Raw genomic sequence first — 12,538 nt, 5'->3', positions numbered from 1 at the left:
CTACCTTTTCCCGCTCCTCTAGTGGCTGTGTTTTGTGCGGGGCCTGATCGGTAGACATGCTCTAAAGTGGCCCCTGAGCGTGTCTGCTGGATCAGGCCCTGCAGGTGAGACAGGCAGGGGAATGCCTAGTTTGTGAATCCCATTGGGATTTATGAGCGAGTTGAGTGCTGAGCTGCTTGGTGGTGTCAGTGCACTGGCTGTGCACTGACAGAAATGTAGGCACCTAGTGGACTTACCAATGGAAGCCAAGGTGCTTAGGGCCCTTAGACACCTACAGGGTTAGCCAGCAGCTGAGTGGGTTCTGAGGACCTACATTTTGGATTTAAATGCCTAAAGTGGCAGTTAGGCACCTAAGTCCCCCTTGTGAATCCCACCTTTAGGAGCCTAAGTTCCATTGGCTTTCAATGATATGTGGGCTCCTAAGTCCCTGAGTCACTTTAGAAAAATGACAAATAAGCTCCCAAGTCATTTAGGTGCTTTTAAAATTGTTACCTGAATCTGCTTGATGTGGCAGACTCAGGCTCTGAGTATAGGCTTTAGAATGTGGCTAATATTTTGTATCTTTGTGTCCATTAGCAATAATCCTCTGAAGTAAATAGATTTAATTTATGTTTATTAGAATTATTGTACAAACACGTCAAAATCTAAGCTATTTGGGGATGAATAGTATAAGTGGGCATTTTCCATATAATGTCCCTGGGACGCCAAGTTCCAGCTTATCCCTCGATCAGTGGATCACTGTACCAGTTTATTTTCTTGAGATAAAAGTTAATTACCTAAGTAAACTAAGGTTAAAAATTCCCATTGACTGAAGCTTTTATCACGCAACAGCCCTTTAAAAGACCTCAAGTCTATCGTAAGAGTGTGCTCATCTCACATTGGATCATCTCACATTTTCTTGCTGGCTGGGAGGTATGGTACAGGTTTTTGTGAGCGTCTGGTGTCTGCTTCATTTTCGTCTGACGCCATCTCCATTTTGTATCTGATAGTTTGATAAGTAAATGCAAACAATTATTCGAAAAGTTCAGGATCCTCTTACCATTCACTGTGGAGTTGAGTGAACCTGATCCTCCTACTTGATGAGAACAGTCTGCAGAGTTTATAAACATTTAATGGAAGCGAGACTCAGAGTGCTCGTCTAATGGCTTCTAAATGTTTTCACTGCTTGTCTGAGCTTTGTTCGACACTATCAGTTGTTCCAGGAGGTCACTGAGACCCAATTCAGCCATGATTAAACATGTAGGAGCTCTTTGTTTTAATTTGGCGGATACTGCTTTACAGGGCAAAGTGAAATTCAAACTTCTCATGCACGAAGGGGATAGAACAGTGCCCATCTCCATTGTTTGTCTGGGGTTTAATCAGTTAACCTAGAGGCTTTTTCTTTTGTACTAAAGCTTATTACTGTGATGAGCACAATAGAATGGCCAGAGATTGATAGGTAGATAGAGTTGCTTCTCTCACCACATTGCTTTCTCTTTGTTGACAGCGTTCGCCACTAGCAATCTATCTATATTGATCTTAGGTACTTATATGGCCCCCATCACCGTAGTGCCTCACAATCTGTAGTGTATTTTAATGTATGTACAATGCCTGTGTAAATGTCCCCCCAAGTGCCTGCCATTTAGATGACATTGTTAGTTAAATAGCGAGAGGGGCCTGGATCTGGGACACCTTGAGCTTTAGGGAAGTTCAGACAAGATGAGAGTCTCTGTTCATTTGAATACAGTCAATGAAACTGGAGAAAACTGAATGTAAGTTTCCATTCCCTGCCTTATTTATTGGTCATTTAAAGATGTTCATCGCTGCTTTGCATCTGAACCATCTCTATGGCCCCTATCACCACAGCAGCTGAGCACCTTACAGAGGCTATTGAATTTATCCTCGCCATGTGCCTGTGAGGGGAGCACGTGCTGTTATCCCTGTTTTACAGTCACACAGGGAGTCTGCGTCAGAGCTGGGAACTGGGCCATTGGACCATTAACCACTGGACGATCCTCAGCAGACGATGGATTGGACCCTAACTGATCTGTAGCACATTCTTTATTCAGCAACTATAAATGCAAGTGAATTCCTGCAGAGTTCTGTGTACTGCTTTTCTGTTTCTCCATGTGGTAATTTAGTTTACTGAAGACTTGTTTATCCCTGTATTTAGGTATTCCTTCCTGAGCACATTTGGCTAACTGAGGTTTTACTGTGTTTCTACAAGAGATAGTGGATGAACTCCTAGAATTGCTTCTGGGCCAGGCTGTGACGGTGTGCATGACAAAGCATCATATGTGTACCCTGATGGCAAATTAGTTACTGGCTGTGACACAGGGTATGACCACACTGGCACTAGAGGTTTATTTCCAGCTCAGGTAGCCATACCTGCACTAGCTCTGATCGAGGTAGCATGCTAAAAATAGAAGTGTAGCTATGGAGGCGCTTGTGGCAGGACAGGCTAACCGCCCCAGTACGATCCTGTCTGAAACCGTACTCATGGGGATAGCTGGTCCTGTGGCTTGTGCTGCTACAGCTACCTTGCTATTTTAGCATGCTACCTCGGTCAGAGCTAGCGCAGGTATGTCAGCTGAGCTGGGAATTACACCTCCTACTGCAGTATAACCATACACTGGAACTCAGTTGAAGCTATGATCCTGATCTTATGGCTTTGAAGCCAATGCAAAGACTCCCCGTATAAGCCCATGAGTTCAGAGGCCAATTAAGGCAAGGTCCAGGCCATGTAGCTGAGGAAGTGCAGGAGCCAATATTGCAACTGTGAGCACAAGGGGAGTAGCACACATGAGCACTGCTGAATGACTCCTGCTGCCGCAGGAACCAGACAGGGGCTAGCTCTCCAGTGTCCTGAGTGACAAGACCTCAGGGCAGAAAGGAGGGCAGCAGTTGAGAGCCCTGTGATTTGTGACTGGCTGTTTGGGAGCACCAATGAGGTTTTTTGTTTGTTCTTTTTACTGGAGGATGTAGCAACTATTTAGAGAATTTGAGCCCAGCTTAGTCTTAAGCCACCTCTTTATGTGTGGACACTATCCTCCAATATGCATTCATGAGCATGTGTTTAGTTTCTCAGTGGTGCACCAAACTCCATTGCAAAACTGCCTTATGCCCAGTGTGTTGGTGTCCGTACACAGCACTTGTAATAAACTGATGCACATGTCCTGTTGTGTATTCCTAGTGCAACATCACCTGCTCCTCCGTGTTTCTCAAAGACAGAAACTGACTGCGGTCCCAACCTAATTCATGCTGCTGGACCCAGAACTCCATCCCCTCTTTGTCAAGATCATGGTAGGGCTGGACAGGTATAATATATGGATCTTATTTACATATTATGTCACTTTTTAATCATAGCAAAATGTGGTTACCTGGGGATTGATTTTAAAACTGTCCCTAATGGTTGTTCACTATAACATTCAATTACTGTACTGTTTTTATAGGCCATATTGGATCTTACTTTAAAAAAATGCATTTCATTATACATGTATGAGTAAATCCTGATCAAGACTGTATTCTGAAGAAACCTATAGGAATAAATTACACCTCTACCCTGATATAACGCAACCCGATATAACATCAATTCGGATATAACGCAGTAAAGCAGCGCTCCAGGGGGGGCGGGGCTGCGCACTCCGGCAGATCAAAGCAAGTTCAATATAATGCAGTTTCACCTATAACGCAGTAAGATTTTTTGGCTCCCAAGGACAGCGTTATATCGAGGTAGAGGTGTATTTGAGACCTGGTTATTATAGAAATGTTAACCATAAGGGTCTTCATTCATTAGCGATTATGAGATGTAGAAAATATATAGTTTCCCTTTTGTGCACAAGTGTTTTGCCAAAACAAGTGCTAAGGTTGCAAATTTTGTCAATTATTTTTACACATTGAAGTTTTCTGGGAGCTACTAAAGCAATGCGGAGACACCACTTCGATTCGAAAAGGGATTAGATATTTATGTGGATATCAAGAATATCCAGTGTTGTCATAATTAATGACAACAAAAATTTTGAGAGGGATATTAAACCTCGTGATTCAGGGTTTGAGCCAATCTCTAACTATGAGAGACCAGGATAAGACTTGTGCAGGGGGCCGATTATCCCACATCTGCCTACTTAGGGGCTCTTATACCTTCCTCTGAAGTGTCTTTTAACAGTGAGGGTAATTAACCATTGGAATATTTTACCAAGGATTGTGGTGGATTCTCCATCACTGGCAATTTTAAAATCAGGACTGGATGTTTATCTACAAGATGTGCTGTAGTTCAGACAGGAAGTATTTTGGGGGCATCCTATGGCTGGCCTGTGTTATGTAGAAGGTCAGACTAGATGATCACAGTGGTCCCTTGTGGCCTTAGAATCTACGACTCTGCTGCTGGCCACTGTCAGAGACAGAATACAGGATTAGATGGTCCACTGTGTTCAAACCATGAGTGCTGGCAACACTGATTGGGTCAGATCTTCAAAAAACCAGAAGTATAAAATGAGGTTCCTAAATCCATATTTAGGATCCATAAAATAAGATTTGTCAAAATTTCTGAGCACGCAGCACCTCTGATTGGGGCTTATGTCCTGGTAATGCTGGCGTATTAATTGTTGAGATCAATAGGAGCAGGTGGCTGCTCAGCAGTTTTGAAATGGCCACTGATTTAGGAGCTTAAATATGTATTTAGGAGCTTAACTTTAGGCTATTTTTTTTTAATCTTGGCCACTAGCTATTTTATCCGATTTTTAACTAACCAACCAACGGAACACAGACAACAAATATACTAACAGCTGGGAAAATTTTCTGTTACTCTCACCTGCAGTGTGTGCTGTAGATCCCTGCTCACTAACATATATAAACTGTGCAGTTTATGCATGTCTGACTATATGTAAAACCAGGCTCTTCTGTGATTTTGTTGCCTCCAAGTTTGATTGCCAATCTGCTCTAGAAAGATTCTCCTTTATGTTCTGGGTTGGAAATTATAAAGTGTAAAACAACATAGCTGATAAGGGTAGGTCTACACTTGGGGCAGTGAATAGAGCACAGACATTGCACACTCAGCTAGCACAGGTATAAACAGCAGTGGAGTCGGTGAGGTAAGGCTTAGGTGAGTAAAGACATGCCAGAACAATTACCTTATGTGGCTCTCTACACACCCAAGCCATGCCTCCCAGGTCTCTGTTTTCGGTAGTGTAGTGTCCCATTGCCTTCCCATTCCTAGAGCCTTTCTCCACTACAGTGAAAGACGCCAGCAACAGGGAAAGGCTCTGGCAGAGGGAGGCAGTGAGAAAAGGCTCCACCACTGGGGAGCTGCCAGAGCCTTTTCCCACTGCCAGAGCCTTTCACTGCAGCGTGTAGCTACACATACCCTGCAAGTCACTGCAAGTGTAGCCACTGCCAAGCTCTAAGAGAGAGGCTGGTAGCTTGGTTTTTTTGTCAATTTCATGTCTATCTCCTGCTGTTGGTCCCATGTAATCTTTTGCATGGGCAGACTGTTCCAGATCTAGCTGTGCTAATAGTTATCAGGGGTGAGATTTTCAGAAGTGCCTACAGATTTAGGAGCAAATTGAATTTCAAAATAGGTTTTTTGCCACTACACAGGAACTGTGCCTCTAGCTGCCCTTAGTAAGGAGGAAATAATTCCCCCCTAGTATATTTAATTACAATACTTGTAAGAAGGTTGGATTTTCTTGAAGACTTGTGGAAGTTCATTGTAGGTGAAGGGTGACTAGAGGGTGAAAAATTAAAAGAGATGAAGGTAACGTGCATTCTTTTATATTTCTATGGGCCTCCAGGAAATGTGCTACCTGTGTATGCAGCGTGCTCAGAGGAACATACCAGTGTACTTCAGCGAAGAGAGGCGGAGGAAAGAGCTGGATGATGACAGAATATTGGCGCAATACCAAACTATGAAAGACCAAGAGGCTCTTCATAGGCAGCAGGTATTCCATGCAATTTGAAGCACTCAGAGAGACAGGTTTCCTACCACCGGGGGAGCTGAGTTTTGAATGTTTCAAAGAAGTAGGCAGGAAAGGTATCTGTAGATCAGTGGTTCTCAACCTATTTGCCATTGTGGGCCACATATGCTGCTCTCTCTGTGGTATGTGAGCCTCATTCACATTAATATATATATATAACCTGTATGGCCCCGAGGCTGTCACATGGGCTGCAGCTGAGTGCTGATTGGGCTGCAAATGGCCCGTGGGTTGAGAACCACTGCTGTAGATGCTTGTCTATTTGCTATTCTGAGAGAAAAATTCTAAATAAAAAATGAGGGAATAAAGAGAGACCTGTGGCATCAAGGTCTTGGTCCAAAGCTAGCTGAAGTCAATGGTAAGAGCGCCGTTGAAATCAGTAGGCTTGCGATCAGGCCCTTAATTTAACTATCCCATTGTTGCTTAGCAGAAATCTCTGCTTGTGCCCAGAGTGCTAAAGACTTACAGCAGAATTCTCTGCACGGCAGTTCTTTACATTCGCTGGTCTGGGAGTGAAATGTGCTCCAGTGAAGAGGCCCCACCCAAGACTCTGTGCACCACTTCAGCCCCAGAGTTTGAGGGCTTAAATGGTGCAAAAGGCTCTGTGCTAGATCCTCAGCATTGGCAGGCATTTCAGTCACCATGTGCAGACCAAGTATTGCCAGGCCAAATATTCAGAACTCATGGGAATGGCTTAAAAACAATGAGATTTTATAATACAAAATAAAAATTTAGCTTTTTTTTTTTTGCCTCCTGGCTTTTGGGTCACATTTTCAAGCTTTTCACTGCACCCATGACGGCTAGAAACTTTTTTTTTAAAGAAAAAGTGAGAGCCGAGAGTCTCACCTAATCACATTATTTCATGAGCGGGAGCTTAAGAAAAAGAACAAATATCACAAGACTGCCTATAAAATCACAAGAGTTGTGAACGCTGAACTCTCAAAGAGACATAAAGTGATCCCTGCAAATATACAGCAAAATATCAACGCACAAATCTGCTAGGTGGATTGGAGAAGAGAATTGTTCCCTTAGGGGAGGTTGTGTGGTCTAGTAAATAGAGCCATAGTGGTCAGGAGACCTGAGTTCTGTTCCCAGCTCTGCCACTGACCTGCTGTGTAACCCTGGGTAAATCATTTAATCTTTGTGCTTCAGTTTCTCCATCTGTAAAGAGAAGATGATGATACTCCCTTTGTAAAGCAGTTTTAGGTCTATGGGATGAAAAGTGTTGTAGAGAGCTAAGTGGTATTATCATTATTCACTATAAATATATTAGTTTTAGAAAGTATTAAAATGTTATCAGTAATATTCTTATTTTATGTAAATCTAATCTTTTAATAATATTAGGACCTAAACTATTAGCACTTGATCCAAAGCCCATTGATATCCATGGGAGTCTTTCCACTGACTTCAGTGGGCTGGGGGCTAAGGCCTTTAATGTACAGAATTATCTATTTCATTATAAAAGGAAGAACTTTAAACTGTATGTCCAGAGAATAGACATGTCATTACTGGAGGATTTCCTGGCTGTGCAGTGACATTACTTTTGTTCACACCTTCATTTAAAATGCCTCTCTTTTCTTTTCCTCCCACGATAGATGAAATTCTTGGCAAACAGAGAACAGAACCAAAAAACCGCTGCCTTTAACCTGGGGGTGGCTGAAGCAATGAGAAACCACAAGAATGAAAAATCCACAGAATTTTATGTAAGAGCTTTTGTTTTGTTTTGTTTTTTAAGAAGACTAGTCTCATCCTGGTAACTTTTCTGCCCAAGCTGTGTATTGACTTTCCATTAGCATATATAACATGGAAAGAAACATCAAAAACTGGGTCACCCAAAGAATTAATAGACAAACCCTTTCAGTGTGAGAACTTTCAGCAAGGGAGACTATTAATGCATTTAGCAGTGATGCTCAGATTTTGTCATCATTTAGTCCGACCTGCCTAACACAGGCCACAGGACGTCACCAGTAATTCCTGTAATGGAAGGAATTATTCTTCCCTGCGATGTAAGTGAACATTATCTAGCACCGTGAACTAGAAGCACAGTAATAACAATAGTGATAGTAGTGGTGCTACTTGGGGGCATTAGTGAGACCTTTGTCAACATACCCAAGGGGAATTTTGGGGTGATTCCCCTGGTTCTGATGGGATTGTCTCCTTTCTGGATACTGCAAATGCATCTCTGCCTGAAATGATTCCGCAGTGTTCGTATTTAAGGAAATGATGCCATGTTTTCATGGTATCGTCTTCTATCTTGTTTCTCCCATCAGACGTGAACCATGTTTCTTTCCTTGCAGAAATCATTTGTTTTTGTGAAACGGCCGCCCAGCCCTCCCCCCTACATCAAGCAAGAGGAGTATTCACAAGAGTTGTTGAAGCAAATGGAGGAGAAGAAGGAGAAGGAAGCAAAACAAAAGCAGGACAAAGAGCTGATGGATCGGCTGGAACAAGTGCAGCTTGCGGAAGAGTAAGTCTGCCTGTTGTCTCTGCCTAGGGTAGGAGCTGGGTGTGGTGCTGGTGGGAGTGGGTCCATTCTACATGTCTCTTGCCATTGGCACTAGAGTTAGGACCCAGAGGCAATGGTAATTAAGCCAGTCTTGTTTAGAGCTGAGTGAAAAATTGATTTTTGGTTCTGTTGCCAAACCACTTAGTGTCAAACTGAAACTGAGTTTTTCATTTTTTCTCGCCAAAACAAAATAAGTTGTGTTCGGGCTGAAACGGAATGTTTCAAATGTCCATTTGAAATGACATTTGGAAACGGACCATTCCAACATTTCAGATTTTTCTTTTCATTTTTTCTCCAGCTGAAACCGTTCACTGAATTCGACCTGAATTTCATGAATAGCTTTGGTGGCCTGAAAAAGGCATGTGTCAATGAAAGAAGTATATGCATGAAAAATGTTACCTGCCCCTTGTCCTGTCCTGTTTTGAATGCTGGATTGGAACCCCCTTGAGAATGTGATCAGACATGATTTTAAAATATTTCTATTGTGTCTCTATCCAGTCTAACCTATCGAATCATTCCACACACCTACTGGTGTCTAAGCACCTGATGTTACAGGTCAGTTCTACAGTACAGGTCAAAGAGATACATATTGAAATACAACAGCAAACCATCCTATAAATATCCTTAAAAATCTACATTCACCAGTTCACTCCTATACAGTTAGTATGGGGAATGAGGGGAAGCCACTGCTGCCTTATATGAAGTGGCACAAAGATCAGGATTGTTGAGTTCAAAGTGACTTGGATTACTCTTGTGTGGTAGAAAAGGGTCTTCTTGGGGGTCAGGACTGTTTTTATGTGTCTTATTCAGTGCTAAGGTAGAAGAAAGTAATATTAAACTCACAAATAAACATAAGGATCCAGATTCTGATTAAGCTGATGCTGATGTAAATCCATTGAAGTCAATGGAGACACTTTTGGTTTTACACTAATGTAACTGAAATCAGAATCTGGTTCAGAGAGTAGTAAAGATGCAGATTTAACAATGTTTGTGTGCTGTGAGTGTAATGCAACATCCCTACAAGCAATTTAGGCAGAATTTATGTGCGTGGGTGTGGAGGAGAGGCTAATAACGTGGCACTAGCTTCCATACTGATTTGAGCTAAAGGTTTTTGTAGCCAGAGCTAAAATTCCAGCTGAACCACTGTATGGGATTTGAAAAGAAAAATACGTGAAATGGTGAACAAGGACATTATAACCATGAGGAGTCAACTCTGGTTTAGTGTGTCTGCCCTGCATCTCATTTACAAGCAGGCACTCTGAACCAATCAGGGCAATGGGTAGCAGCCATTTCATTCCGTTATAGAATTACTCCAATCAGCATTCTCTACAATAAAATGTTATCGCCTCACCTTCCTATTCTATATAGCGTTTGCTTCTATGTAGATTCTTATCGCCATAGTATCAGAGTGCCTTCCAGTCCTGTATAAAGTGATATGATTATATGTGCAGTGTAACTTCTCGATTTGGTCTAGGTTCAGTTTTGGGCTGTATGTTGTTTACCTACATGCTACTCTGTGTTTGTATTAGAGAAGGCAGGTGGAAGAAGTGCTCCTTGCATTTGGAGTGGAAGGTAGGGGGAGGTTTGTGATGGTTCTTGGTTCCTAGGGGAGTTCATCCCATGGTCTCTGACTGGCCCTGAGAATGCTCTGTCTCCTACACAGATGAACTTTACATGTATGGTAGGAAATTCTAGAGGTTCAGTCACTTGTGAACTGGTTTTTTTTGCCTCTTCAAACACAAGGACAGTAATTTAACATACTAGCTGGCTCGGGTTCACTGTATGGATATCATTGCCCCCTGCCAGATGGAATCAGATCATTTACATTGTGTGTCATAGGCCCTATTCTGCTAATAGCCAATGGAGGTTTCCTTTGGATCAGATTGTAGGGGCTGACTGTGTTTTTGGAGCACGAGAAGGTCTCAGTTCAATTCCTGCTGAATTTAGGAAATTCCAAGCTGCCAAGATATGCAGCAGCATAGTGACAATCCTAATAATCTGACATGGCCAGGGCTAGATTAACCTTTTGTGGGCCCGGTGCCAAACATATTTGTGGGCCCCCATGGCGGCAATGGAGCATGGTGTGGGGAGGTCAGTCCCCGGAGTGAGGGGCCAGCCAGAGGCAATGGGGCCTGGCGCGGGGAGGTCAGTCTCCAGAGCGAGGGGCCAGCCAGAGGCAATGGGGCCTGGCGTGGGGAGGTCAGTCCCCGGAGCGAGGGGCCAGCCAGAGGCAATGGGGCCTGGCGTGGGGAGGTCAGTCCCCGGAGCGAGGGGCCAGCCAGAGGCAATGGGGCCTGGCGTGGGGAGGTCAGTCCCTGGAGCGAGGGGCCAGCCAGAGGCAATGGGGCCTGGCGCGGGGAGGTCAGTCCCCGGAGCGAGGGGCCAGCCAGAGGCAATGAGGCCTGGCATGGCAGGGGCGGCCCCGCTCTGCCCAATGCAAGGGCACTATTTACAAACTGGCAGTTGCCAGACACACAGTGGCCTGCCCAGCCCTGGGCTGCCAGCGTGTCCCTTCCCCTTGGGGGCAGTTCTACGCCACACCACACAGCCCCCCCCTTCACTGAACACCCCCCAACTTCCTATGGCCAGACCCCCCCCCGGACCCACTATGCCCAGTGCCTCCCCAGACCCACCCACAAATGTACAGTGCCCTGCACAACACCACCCCTGCCCACAGCCCCACAACTGCCCAGCACCCCCCACAGAACCCCCACTCCCTAGTGCCCCAACACACACATCTTCCCTGCCCCCTTCCTGGCTCCTGGCCACACTCACCAGCCTGCTGGGAGGCGACTGTGTCTGCTGGGCTGAGCCAGCAGCGCAGCCAGGGCTGGTCCCAGAGCCGGGAATTGCTCCATCCTCTCGGGAGTGGCACGATCAACCAGGCCAGGACCTGCCCTGGGCAGGCTCCCTCCAGACGCACTTGCCTGGAGGCGCCCAGCCAAGCTTCCCGCACTGTTTCTCCCCCCCACACACACCTGGCTAAGACTGGCCAGGCTTCTGCACCAGTCCCAGGCGGCTCAGCTCTGGGGAGACAGGTGGAGCCCCACAGGTGGTGGGAAGCAGAGACTGCTGGGAGCCAGAGGTGCCCTGGGGTCCGGCCAGGGGGGTGGGGCCAGGGGGCAGAGAAGAGCCCTTGGCCAGCTGGCAGGCAGGCCGAGAGAAGCAAGTGGTGGGCAGGGGGAGCCAGTAGGGTCTCGGGGTGCAGTGCAGGCGGAGCAGGCTGGGGCCCCTTCTGAGCATGGGCCCGTCTCCATAGAGCCACTGGAGCCATTGTAAACCCGGCACTGGACATGGCCAGTGATTTGTTGCTATATTATCACATGTAAGCCAGGGTGATGCACACAGCTGAAGCTCAGTGTCATAAGTTGTCTTACTCTATCATGGAAGTCATCATCATTAATAATTATTGTTATAATAATTTTTGAGGGAGCAGAGCCATCTTGGTAAGGGAGAGAATCATGGGCTAAACCCAGTAGCTAAGTGTTGTGAACTCAGATGTACTATTGGCGGGTCTGTATTTCACAGGCCATGCCTGGATGAATCCTGCACACTTATTTCTTGGAAATATCATCTCAGTAAAACTCTTTTGTCTCTTTTGTATTTTTATTTCTAGGCTAGCTGCCCAAAGAGCTAAATATCTGAAGGGCAAGATGGAAGAAATGCAGTGCTATAAGAGGGCCTTGGATACACAGGTAAAAACTTGTGATTAATAATTATGTGTCGCTCACCAGGCCAGGGCCACTGACCTGATAGTGACAAAGTTTTTTAAATGGAAAAAAATACTATGTTTAATAACTTTCCTACCTATTATGTGGCTAAGAGATGTGTCTTTAAAAACTGGAATGTTTCTCAGCAAGTTGTGGAGAAAGGTGGAAATATACCATGTCTGAAGTGACATATTAAAAAACTCTATAATGATCTAAGCCATAATAAGATCTTCCGAAGTTTTAAGAATTATCACTATAGCCAGTATTTTAAAGCTGTTAAGATGGTGAGTCTATTTAACACCTAAAATGAGGCACAGTTTACAATGTTTCTATTGCTGGCTGAGAAAATAGCCCGTCCCCCCTCAAACTAGTTA

The 12,538-nt window shown here is 44.7% G+C and overlaps 1 protein-coding gene across 2 annotated transcripts in view; it reads left to right on the top strand.

Annotated features, from left to right (window-relative positions):
* CCDC81 (coiled-coil domain containing 81) overlaps positions 1–12,538 on the top strand; it is a 31,037-nt gene that overhangs the window by 9,322 nt on the left and 9,177 nt on the right. For both annotated transcript variants that reach the window (XM_045020305.1, XM_045020310.1), the window contains 5 exons: positions 3,173–3,296; positions 5,769–5,915; positions 7,544–7,651; positions 8,246–8,415; positions 12,071–12,149. In XM_045020305.1, coding sequence (XP_044876240.1) covers positions 3,173–3,296; positions 5,769–5,915; positions 7,544–7,651; positions 8,246–8,415; positions 12,071–12,149 — 628 coding nt within the window. The remainder of the gene's footprint in view (positions 1–3,172; positions 3,297–5,768; positions 5,916–7,543; positions 7,652–8,245; positions 8,416–12,070; positions 12,150–12,538) is intronic.

This window comes from Mauremys mutica, chromosome 1, assembly GCF_020497125.1.
Source record: "Mauremys mutica isolate MM-2020 ecotype Southern chromosome 1, ASM2049712v1, whole genome shotgun sequence".
NCBI lineage: Eukaryota > Metazoa > Chordata > Testudines > Geoemydidae > Mauremys > Mauremys mutica.
Note: the sequence above shows the minus strand (reverse complement) of the source record. Positions and strands in the feature narration are given on the sequence as shown.